Source organism: Schistocerca piceifrons, chromosome 3 (genome assembly GCF_021461385.2).
Source record: "Schistocerca piceifrons isolate TAMUIC-IGC-003096 chromosome 3, iqSchPice1.1, whole genome shotgun sequence".
In the NCBI taxonomy this organism is placed as follows: domain Eukaryota; kingdom Metazoa; phylum Arthropoda; class Insecta; order Orthoptera; family Acrididae; genus Schistocerca; species Schistocerca piceifrons.
The window spans coordinates 321686344-321699271 of NC_060140.1; the positions used below are offsets into that span (position 1 = coordinate 321686344).

General features: G+C 36.8%; 1 protein-coding gene across 1 annotated transcript in view; it reads right to left on the minus strand.

Annotated features, from left to right (window-relative positions):
* Nucleotides 1–12928, minus strand: part of LOC124788625 — a 111660-nt gene that overhangs the window by 16682 nt on the left and 82050 nt on the right. The window contains exon 13 of the mRNA XM_047255896.1: nt 2344–2451. Coding sequence (XP_047111852.1) covers nt 2344–2451 — 108 coding nt within the window. The remainder of the gene's footprint in view (nt 1–2343; nt 2452–12928) is intronic.

Below are 12928 nucleotides of genomic sequence, written 5' to 3' on the forward strand. Positions count from 1 at the left end.
CAGCAGCCTGAGCCACAAGAGAGATCATGTGCAAACCTGTATGCTGCAATTACAGTTCCTTACTCTAAACATACAAAAAAAATGTTGAATTTTTGTTCTCAGTCACGTAACATCACATAAAGTCCAGGAACACTTTAAATTATTTATTGCACAACAACTAAACATTGTACAGATGTCATACATATTGCATTTTGAATAGAAACTCTGAAAGTTTTTTTCACAAACACAGGATGCACGACACGTCGATTTCTTTGAACTCCTTATGAATGTCTCTCGTACGCACTCCACATTCACTTCACTCACACTGGGACATCCGCTTCTCTTTGGCAGGCACAAGTAACCCATCATAACAAATTTGTTGTGCCAGTGGTAAATGGCCTTCCTTGTTGGTGACTTCTTATCATACCTGGTTCTAAACATCCGTTGAACAGCTGTAGCACACCTGCTTATGTAAAACTCCAACGCACAGAAAGCTCGCTCCACACCTGAACTCGCCATGTTAGCAATTAGTGCTGACTATCAGCAAATTACCAAACTACACTGTGGCAGTATACATGAAAAAAAAACTTTCAGGGTTTCTCTTCAAATTATATATGTATGATATCTGTACAATGTTTGGTTCTTGTGCAATAAATAATTGCAAGTGTTCCCAGACTTTATGTGCACCCTGTATTCTCATATTTTTCTACATATGTTTGTTTTTTTATTTTGTTTTAGTTCTTCAAACATAACCATCAAACTGTGAATCAGGTACGTTTCCTGTCTTTTCTTTATCTTACTACTTCCTCACCATATAAGCACAAACCACACTCAGTAAGAAATTCTCTAATACAGTTGTGTTAAAAGAGTCTCTTATCATAGAATCTCTTTACTGGCAACCTGCTACAACTTAAATGTTTTTCATTTCTTAAGAAATTAAATGTAGTTTTATCAATTACATAAGGTCACTCAGTAGTATATCAATGGAGACATAATTATACACCCTTTCAAGTTGTATTTATGTTTTTCAGTAAAATGTTCTAATTGATTCATATACTTCATAGATACAGAGTTGTTAAACACCATTCATATTTGACTGTTTATTGGTGTATCCATATATCTTGCTTTGAAACTAATTTATACCACATGAAAATGAGTCTCCTGCTTGTTCTTTCAAATAGGAAATAACATCTATTTTCACATGCATCTCTATACTTCTACAATATTTTTATTTATTTATTTTTAATCTGTGAGCACTCTGCATGCTGCTGATGTCAATAATTTGTTCATATTAAATTATTAATATTCAGGCATATAATAATATAATATGGTATTAAATTTAACAGTTAAATCATACAGATTTTCTTGCTAACTCACAATGAGTATAAGTTAAAATTTAAGTTCTTCTTTCACACAATCAAAGTCTTCCTCTCTGACAAAAAACTTTCTTTTTAAGCCCCTTTTGTATAACATTTATAAAAAAAATTTAATGTGGTAGTGTGTGCTTCTAGTGGTAGTGCCCTGAACAATTTAACTTGAAGGTATATATAACTATTGTGAGTCTTGCTCAGTCTAGCAAACAGCTGGTTGATAATTTCTTTGTGCCATGTATTATGATAATGAAATTAATGCCTTAATTTGTAGCTCTCTTGGTTTTCTATTGGGTGGACTAGGCAGCTAAGTACAAGTAATGATAGGACTGTCACAACAATCAGTTTCTTAAAAGGTGACCTACAGGCTATGTTGTTTCTAGAAACACCTGCTACACCCTTTCGCCACGTAAAAACTCTTTTTTTCCCAGTGGAGCTGCCCCAAAGCAGTATGCAGTATGTTATGTGGCTATGAAAAAATGCATAATAGGAGCTAAGCATCAAGTTTGTACTCATATATGCTCTCAGTTTACATAACAAGTATGTGATTCTAAGCTTACACCCACAAGTATAACAGACATACAACTAATGTTAGTGCTGTATAAATTACAGATTACATTTTCACATTTATTCTGATTTACAGTTAATCCATTGTCTTTAAAGCAGATAATGGAAATTCTTAGGTTGGTTTTGATTTGTTCCTTTAGGTCCTCTCCGTCATTTCCAGTGTCAGTGAAAGCGATATCATCAGCATTAAAAAAATAAATAAATAAAATAAAATAAAAAATACCAGATTTATACAGCATGATACTATACACTGTATTGAAATAAATTATAATAATTGCTGTCAATAACATTATTATTGCCTATTTGACACTTTAACACTTGGTCTATATCATTACAGTTTATCATGCATATGATCCATGGAGCATGAAACTAACCAACTAACTAACTTTACTGTCTTTCATACCATTATACTGACTGATTTGCCCACCTGGATAACAGCACTCATAAACTGCGAAACAGCCTTTGTTACATCAATCGCAGCCTTCACAAGTGTGCCCTGTTCCCTTGGACCACGGATTCCATCTTCCCCACCACTCTGAAAGTAAATGCATGGTGATAAATGTATGTCACTAGACTGCAAGAGTATGATTTTGATAACAAAATTATGATACTTTCTGGAATACCATACACTTTTTACTTAAATGTATACCATCACATAAAATAACTAAATCACAACTAATCTGTTTCTATGATCTACAACTGGTTGGAATTTAGAATAAGCAGGAAAAAACAGAAGGTAAATCTGTTTCTGAAATCAGAAAAATAAAGGATGTGTATGCAAAATATAAGCTGAACTATGTCACTATTAACTACATATAAAGGTACTTTGTATATAACAATACTAGAAATTTCTGGATGTAAAATATGTAAAATAAATGGAAGGCAACCACCCTTCTAAATCAGATCAATGCGTAGAGCACAGTATTGCCATGGCTATGGAAGCATGGATTTGAGTGTCGTGTGGTTGTGTGTGTGAATGTGTATACTACTGTTAGTAAAAGAGCTAGTGGTTGAAAACTATTGTGATTGCTGCTTTCTGTTATGTGTTAGTGTGCTCCAAGCATCGACACACAATAGGTGACTGGTTGCCTTTCCAATATTTTAAGTACTTTGTATGTCAATTTTAGGATTGTTAACTGTAGTGTAGAAAAAATACACTAAGTGGTAACAAAAATGCATGAACTCAACAATGTCAGTATGACTGATGTAATTACAGTACAGTACTACAAAACCAATTAAGGAAATAGAGGATTTCCTTCTAATCCACCTGAACATATCAATGGGCAGTCCACAATACTGATATGCTTCATTACACCTACATCTGGCAGAGTCACTACGAATGGACCACCATTTGTCACTAGCATGTCATGTGGGTCCATCTGCCAGCCAATTTAAGGTCAAGTGGCTGTAGGCCCAGCCTCAGTACTGTTCAGTTATTAATGTGTTACTCTCCAAAGCAGACTGAAGTACTGATGATGACTCTGCTGTACTACACTAATTATTCTTTACCCTCATTGATATACCGCTATTATGCAGTACTTCGCTGGACAGAGATATACAGTCTAGTGACTGTTTTGCCACCAAGTTGTTTCCACCACCATAGTTCAAGTTGTGTGTTAAGTCTTGATTGTTTTCATTTTTAGTACTGGAAAATTCACAGTGTAGGTAACTTTTATGGACTATGTGTCATTCATTCTGCATTGCAGTGTATTCATCAAAGTGTTAATAAATGTCTTTTGTGATCAAAATTGAGGACTACAAGACATATACTTTCTTCTCTGTAAAGGATTGTAATCAAACATAAGATACGAAATTATACCAAAAGGATTTTACTTGTCTTCATCACGCTGCACCCCAGACTAACTAAGCCCTAGTACCTGTCAGATAATTAAGAAATGAAATACATTTATACACAACAATCTTTGACATTAATATAGAACAAGTGTTACACATTGTTATAGCAAACACAAAAGTGATATCAATAAGGAAAATGGATGAAACATGTGAAACAATGCAGTTAACACTGAAAATCAATTTGAAGTAGACAGTAAATTTTAAAATGCAGCACTGAACCTATACAAGTTAATATACTGTTTCTTCTTTTACATATGAGCCACTACTGACTACATTTATTCCAACTGTTTCTTCTTTCTTTTCTTCCACATTTCCTTCATAGGTTTTTGACAAAAACCTTTGGAACCATGCAATTCCATTTTAAGTGAACAGCCTTTTTGTCAGTCTGTTGGATGTAGTCACAGAAAGCTATTCTTCTTTTCCTAATCATGACTATAATGTTTTCAGTACAAGTATAAAGCATTATGAATTATTTTGAACTGTGTTTTCTCTTTAGCTGGTCCTAAAATTTGCCTTTATATTTTTCTTTCTATGGTTATCAATGTTTCCCCCATTGCCTTTTTGTTTATAATTAAATATTATGTAGCATAAAGTGTTTATGGGTGAATTACTGTAGTGTCTCAGTTTAGCATTTAGGAATATTGATTTCTTATTATGTACATCCTTAGTGAGGTAGTACACTTTTTTTCATCTTTTTAACTCTTGCTTTAATCGTTGCTTTTGCTGAAATGTCTTGTTCAGTTACTTCTCTTAGATACTTGAATTTGTTAGTTTCTCATTTTTCCATATTCACTTTTCAATATCTTGGAGAATGCCTTAATCTTTATCCTTGTTTTCTCAAAGGAGATTTGTAAGTCTGCTTTTTCAGCTGGTTCTTTCAGCAGTTCTATAGTCTGTTCCTTTAGACATGTAAGTTAGTATTATATGCCAAGGCAGGCAGAAGATGATAACATCATTGGTCACAATTCCTGATGGTCTCATTCTCACTGATGCTGGAATGCAGAGGAATACTGTGAGCATCAAGTCATGAATGTTGGCGACTATGGTACAAGGATGTGTCAATATGACACATGGAAGTTTGGGTAGATCTAGGTGTGTATAGACCACCAAAATAGTTTAGGTGAGCACTTGGGATAAGTAGGAAATCCAGGGTTGAGCACCAGACTGGCTCAAATTTTCATATCTCACTAACAGATAGCGTATCTATACCCAATACATCCAATGTCAAGATTTTGCACCCAGAGAATTGATTTCAAATTAATTCTACAGTTCTCTCAGTCTTTCTGTATTTAGTTTTCATTATCTTGGGAGCTGCTTTTGTGATGGTCATGAATTTGATTTTCTCAAAGGAGATTTGTAAGCTGTTTTTTTTTTTCCAGATTATTCTTCCAGCAATTCTGTCTGTGTAGTGGCTGTTTCCGTTATTTCTGAAAAAATACTTAGGTTGTCTGGAAGTGCTAGACAGTCTATTTGTAGGTTGTTCTTTTTGTAACTTAACATAACTCCCTCATTGATTTGGCTTTCTTCGAATGACATTCTCTATTCCTTAATGATCTTTTTCTACAACACAATTAAAGAGCATTGGGAGAGACCATCTCCCTCCTTGACTCCAGATTTAATCTCAAAACATCTAGAATTTTCACCTCTAAATTTCACTTTGAAATAGGTGTTATTTAGTGTTTTACCATAATTTTTCTTTGTATTCCTAATAATTTTGGCTGTTTCCTTCCTGGTTTCAAGGAATATTGTCTGTTTTCCATATTTTTATCTTTATTATAATTTTGGCTGTTTCCTTGCTGGTTTCAAGGAATATTGTCTGTTTTCCATATTTTTATCTTTATTTCATTTTTGTCGTGCATTTTGTCTTCTTATGAATGTCAATTCTACCGCCATTTGATTTTGGTCAAAAGAATTGTTTCTTTTTCTATTTGAACAAATTATTGTTTCAGTTGTTCCCAGTTTTCTGGATTTCTGGTTTCCAGTTTACCACTAAAGTTTCTTCCTCGTTCGTGTTTTGCATGTTATATTTCAGAGTCCATGGTATGGCTTATCTCCTAGTTCTTCTTAAGTGGTAAATTAACTTTCATTACAGTGGTCAGAATCTAAATCAGCACTTCTTATTACCTTAACATCCTGGATTTCTTGGGAGGATTATCTAGATATTGCAACCTGATCTGCTCGGTCCAGTCCCATTAATGTGAACACTGCCTTTTTTGACGTCAAAGTGCAATATCCGGTCACAGGCAGCATGTCCCAGCATTAGGAGTGAAGGGTATACAAAGTGTGTCGGGTGGGGGAGGGGGAGAGGGGGGCTGCAGAAAACAGTGCAGTCATTGTCATAATGCAGAACTGGAGCAATTTGTCTGCCATCCAACAGGGCATGATCATTGGCTTTCAGGTCATGTGTGGAAGCATTTGTGAAATTGCTAAGTTTGTAAACAGTTCGCATGCCACCATGGTTATTTGGTATTACCCAAATCCAGCATCGAGGAAACTGTGGTGCAGCAAAGCCACAGATAAAGGGTGAACAGTGGCTGTGGAGATGTGTATGGCCAAACAAATGTGAAATTGTTGAGCAACTGCCCACCCAGATGAACCAAGGGGCTACCAACAGTGTCTCGTCAATGACCATTCAGTAAATGTCTCTGTGTATGGGTCTCCAAAACAGGCACCTGGTTCATGCACCCATACTGACTGCTGTTTATTGGTGACAAAGGCTGGAATTTGCACATCAGCACTGCAAATGGATGTCCACTGATTGACCGATTGCTGACAGGTGGCCTATTCAGATTAATCATGTTTTATGCTCCATCTGATAGATGCCCGCTAGATCATCAGAAGGGTCCAGGCTTGATGAGGGAGCATTATGTGTTGGAAATGTTTTCATGGTATTCCCTGAGTGATCTCTTCATTCTTGAAGGCACAATGAAACAACACAAGTATTTATCTATCCTTGGGGAATGCGTCCACCCGTAAATGCAGTTTGTTTTTCCTCGGCATGATGGTATGTACCAGCAAGACAATGCAACATGTCACACAGCTCGCACTGTTTGCACGTGGTTTTGAAGAGCACCAGGATGAGTTTACTGTACTGCCCTGGCCACCAAACTTGCCAGATTCAAACCCAATAAAGAATCTGTGAGGCCATCTTGATAAGACTGTTCATGCAATGGATCATCAACCAATAAACCCAGTGAAGCTGGCCATCATACTGGAGTTGGCATGACTCTCTTCCTGCAGGTCTTCAGGTCTTGAAGCAGTCTGTACTGCAAATGATGGTTCTTCACTTACATTAATCTGAGTGGATAGTGTATTTGAAATTCACCTACACTGGAGTCTGGAACTCCACATTTTCCATTTTCTGGAGAGATGCTTAAAGGCAATGTGTTTCATTACTTTTCTGGTTGTTCTGCCAAGTTCTATCAGTCTTTTATTGTTCCTTTTTTTATGAGCTGGCTAGTTCCCAGAAATGTTCCTGAATTTTTCCTCTGTCCAGTTGCGCATTAAAATCCCTCAGTCATATTGCAGTGTATTTATTTGAAATTTTAGTAATAATTTCTTCAACTTCTTCTCAATGTTCCTTCCTGTTTGTTTCTTGGGCTCTTTGATTTGTGCATGGCCATTAACTACTGGATACACCCAGGGCCTGTGTTGGTGTGATGGTGAGAGTGTGTGTTTGTGTGGGAGGGTGAAAGAATCCAAGGTCTGCCCCCACCCCAGATGCTTTACTAAAAAGACATCAAATATCAAATGCAAGTTTTAAAATGTGCATTTATGATTTTGAATAGAAGGTCTGAGTACTGTGGGATAGTTTCAAAAACCATATACCCATATAAGTAGTGGTTAAATTAATGAAAAATATTAAGGTTTTCCATGTAAGGCCCAACCAATCCATCAGACACTGTAGCGTAAATAATATTATTATTACATATGAGCAAGTGTTGTAATATTCATAAACATATGTTAATTTCCATCAGTTGATACCAGGTTTTAATGTAAGTGTAAGTATCAGTCTAGTCTCCCAAGATGGAAAGCCTTATAAGAAAATATTGGATTGTCCTTTCACAGACTATCAGAAATCAGATGGTCTGCTAGGGTAGATTCTGTGTGTCCATTTGCTATGATATTGTCAGGGTTACAAAGATCAAGGCACATAGTAGATTAAAGGCTGTGCAGAACTACTTGAAATTAATTCAATATCACTTGATGCCTTCAAAGTGGTACAAAGTATTAGCTGCATTCAAGACACATAATGTAGTGCTTCAAGCAAGGGAAGCCACAACAGATATGGGAACCAACAACAGATGTTTACAGTGTCAATATTAAGAGTCTAGTGGGACAATTAAATAGATTAAGAAGTAGACAGAAACTGTTTATGCAGAAAGTTGCAGGCTAGCAAACAATATTGAAATCTCACCTGACTGTATGTAACAATTTGCAACACAGAGAAACAGATGGGCCGTGCAGGATTGGCCGAGTGGTCTAAGGTACTGCAGTCATGGACTGTGCGGCTGGTCCCGGTGGAGGTTCGAGTCCTCCCTCGGGCATGGGTGTGTGTGTTCGTCCTTAGGATAATTTAGGTTAAGTAGTGTGTATGCTAAGGGACTGATGACCTTAGATTTCACACACATTTGAACATTTTGAGAAACAGAGGAAAAATGCTTTGTAGATGAAACAGCAGGAGAGGTTTTAAACCTGAGCCTGTAGGTAACTTAACTATAAAGTATGCTGCCATAGACAACATAAGGCACACGTTTGGATTCTTATAGAACTGTGTAAGCTTAGACAATTATAAACTATCAGAGTGGAAGAAAGCGCAGGTCGTTCCCATTTTCAAGAAGGGTCATAAATCAGATGCGAATAATTATAGGCCTATTTCGCTTACGTCAATCTGTTGTAGAATAATGGAACATGTTTTGTGTTCTCGTATTATGACGTTCTTAGATAATACAAATCTCCTTCATCATAACCAACATGGATTCCGCAAACAGAGATCATGTGAAACTCAGCTCGCCCTATTTGCCCAAGAAATTCACAGTGCCGTAGACACTGGCGAGCAGATTGATGCCGTATTCCTGGACTTCAGGAAGGCATTTGATACGGTTCCGCACTTACGTTTAGTGAAAAAAATACGAGCTTACGGAATATCGGACCAGGTTTGTGATTGGATTCAGGATTTCCTAGAAGAAAGAACACAACATGTCATTCTTAACGGTTCAAAATCTGCAGATGTAGAGGTAATTTCGGGAGTACCGCAGGGAAGCGTGATAGGACCTTTATTGTTTACAATATACATAAATGACTTAGTCGACAACATCGGTAGCTCCGTGAGGCGATTTGCAGATGACACGGTTGTCTACAAGAAAGTAGCAACATCAGAAGACTCGTACGTACTCCAGGAGGACCTGCAGAGGATTAATGCATGGTGCGACAGCTGGCAGCTTTCCCTAAACGTAGATAAATGTAATACAATGCGCATACATAGGGGCAGAAATCCATTCCAGTACGATTATGCCATAGGTGGTAAATCATTGGAAGCGGTAACGACTGTAAAATACTTAGGAGTTACTATCCGGAGCGATCTGAAGTGGAATGATCACATAAAACAAATAGTGGGAAAAGCAGGCGCCAGGTTGAGATTCATAGGAAGAATTCTAAGAAAATGTGACTCATCGACGAAAGAAGTAGCTTACAAAACGCTTGTTCGTCCGATTCTTGAGTATTGCTCATCAGTATGGGACCCTTACCAGGTTGGATTAATAGAAGAGATAGACATGATCCAGCGAAAAGCACCGCGATTCGTCATGGGGACATTTGGTCAGCGCGAGAGCGTTACGGAGATGCTGAACAAGCTCCAGTGGCGGACACTTCAAGAAAGGCGTTACGCAGTACGGAGAGGTTTATTATCGAAATTACGAGAGAGCAGATTCCGGGAAGAGATGGGCAACATATTACTACCGCCCACATATATCTCGCGTAATGATCACAACGAAAAGATCCGAGAAATTAGAGCAAATACGGAGACTTACAAGCAGTCGTTCTTCCCACGCACAATTCGTGAATGGAACAGGGAAGGGGGGATCAGATAGTGGTACAATAAGTACCCTCCGCCACACACCGTAAGGTGGCTCGCGGAGTATAGATGTAGATGTAGATGTAGAGTGCTTAGGAAACCTGGCATCTTTGTGTGGCATAGAAGTTCATAAGCAATATTTGAAAGAAGGAAATTTTGTGGTTGAAAAGATTCATGTAGCTAGTTATGAGTCTAAGCTACTTCCTCCTCTGTACCTTTTCAATGCTATTCACAATTGAAGTTTTTATAACACAGGCTATTTCCACACGTAATAGTAGCTTTATGGATTTTCTGCACTTTCCCTATTTTTGTTGCCCAAGCAGAGTGGTCATTCAGGTTTCTTGCAAGAGCTAGGAACAAATTGTTTGGAAAATACAATGGGGCAAGAGTGGTTTGTTGGATTAGCTCTGGTCACAATAGAGTCAGAGTTATGCCATTCATTAGATTGTACTAAAATTATAAAATAGTTCACATCTGAAAAAGCTAGAAAGAAAGTGTTACTTTGTAGCATTCCAAATGACTGTAGGCATTAAAAACCATTTCTTAAAAAATGCTTTTTTTTATATTTGTTTTACATAAAAATTTTCTGTCTTAATAAAAAAAATCGAAGTTTAAAAAAAAAATTTGGGGAAGGGGCCTAAGAATGCTTATGCAAGGCCCAAAAATCCTAGCGCCAGTCCTGTACAGAACTTATTTGTGCATCTAAGGAGAGCATGCATATTTTGCCTAAAAGAAGAGCATGCATATTTTGCCATTAGGCAACTGGGAATCTATTATGGAATCTAGAATTCTGCTGTTGACAATGGAGGCTGTTCCTAAATTTGGGATATTTTTTATAATCCTTTTCATACTTTTCCTATGACAGTTTTATAGCCCTCTGATTCAAAGGTCTGCTTATAGGTAAATTTTTGTTTCTTGTACTGCTGCAATGAGTATGTTGTGTTTAGTGTGAATGTCTATCATCTGTTTAAGTTCCTTGGTTTCCAGAAATGAATTTGATAACTGTTGCAAAGAAATTCCTCTTTTTGTGCTCAATTTTCTTCTGCCTGTTCCCAGATAGCTCAGTCTTTTCAGCCTGTTGATGCAAGTTCCCCAGAATCAAATAACTTGCTTGTGCTGCTTATGGCAAAACACCAGCATGGCAGCAGATGTTGGACAATAACTACCCAGAGAAGTCTTCTGTGTTTGAGTTTTTCTAGTTTTTTATGTCATTTTATATCATACAAATCATGTTCTAACAGTTGAACAGTGACAGATGGTGGTTATGCAAACCAAATTCAGTAACATACATAAATTACAGTAATTTTGCTGCCTTAATGACACAATTTAGTTAACATCCAGCCTGTAATAAATGCATTCTCAGACCCTGATAATCAATTAACCATTATAGGTTATATGACTACTCAAAACTAAATTTTTGAGAAAGGAAACTGAGCACTTAATGATTTTGTAACTGAAAACTTGAACAAGAACCATTAGAATATCAGCTGGAGTGATTTATCAACATTACATGTCATTTATAAATTGAACACTTATATGTCCAAGCCCATGAATGATTGAGACAACACATTAAAAAGAACAGACACTAACTGTCTAGGTGGTGTCACAAATCCAGAATTGATCTCAGAAAGTGAAACTAACTTTGCACAGGAGGTGCCACAAACCAAGACATGCCAACATAAGGGTTCGGGCATACCACAGTCTAGCACATACAGTCATGATACTCACTGCAGTGGAAGTTTTAACTGTCTGACAATTGGAACGACACTAGTCCCCTCGCTGTAAGAAAGTCAGCAATTAGATTAATGTCTGTTTTGTTTGAATTAATCCTGAGATCCAGAGCTGGGCTTAAATAACAGTCCACCAACACAGTTCAGTCATTTCCTAGTATTTATTGGACTGCTACAGCATTACTGGAGCTGACCTCAGTCATGAACTTCACTTATGATGACTTGCTTTGGACTATCTAGGTTACTGAACAGATGCACAGAACCGTAGGCATATCTGTTGTTGGTATGCTGTAGAATTTTGGAATATGTTTTTTGCTCATATATTATAACATTTCTTACGACCACTCCTCTGTAGAAATAAAACTCCTCTGTAGAAATAAACAAGCTTTCCACAAGGATCATTGAAACCCAGCTTGCTCTGTTCATCTATGAGACCTAGAAAGTGGTGGATACCAACGCCCTTCAAGCCACATTCCTCAAATTTCAGAAGATGTTTCAATGCAGTTCCACACTGCTGCCTAATGAATGAAATATGAGCCTAAGGAACATCAGTCCAGCTGCATGATTGGTTGCAGAGTTTGTAGTAAACGGAACACAGCATGTTATTCTTAAAATAGAGAAATCTTCAGATGTAAAAGTGCCTTTGGGCATACTACATTCTAATGTAGTTAGTCATGATACTCACTGCAGTGAACGTTTTTATTATCTAACAGTTGGAATGACACTAGTGCCGTAGCTGCAAGAAAGTCAGCAAATTGATTAATGTTTGTTTTTAATTATTTTTCTACTTAATTAATGAAACAGTTATTATATTTTTGCATTCCAAGCATTAATAAAATATCAGGAGACATGAATGATCATGAAATAAATATAAAAAAACAAATCTCAATGGTTCAGTGACATGAGCTACAACTTAATCATAAAGAAATATTTCTGAACATGTGTGTAATTGCTATCTCCTGGAAACCAATAGAATATAAACATATTTCATGCATGAGAAGCATGTGTTTCTGTTGTTTTCTATTCTTATTATGACTGGCTCTTTTCTTTATATGTAACAATTTTGTAGAGTGTCTTAAGATTTGCACATCTTACACTTTACTTGATTTTCTAATATGCATATATTTTTGTAAATGTGATTACTTTTGCTTTAAAAGTGCATGTGTTGAAGATTCTACCTGTTTGTGGCTCAGATGTAGCAACAACTGTGAAATTGCATAAAAAGTTCTTGATTTACTTGTCGCGTCAAATTTGGATAAAATTCCGAGCTTTTGATGACTACCTCCGTCATCTTCGTCAGGGGTAAAATTGACTGTCGTGGACCAGTGAGGCTTCCGCTTTTATAAGCAGTGGAC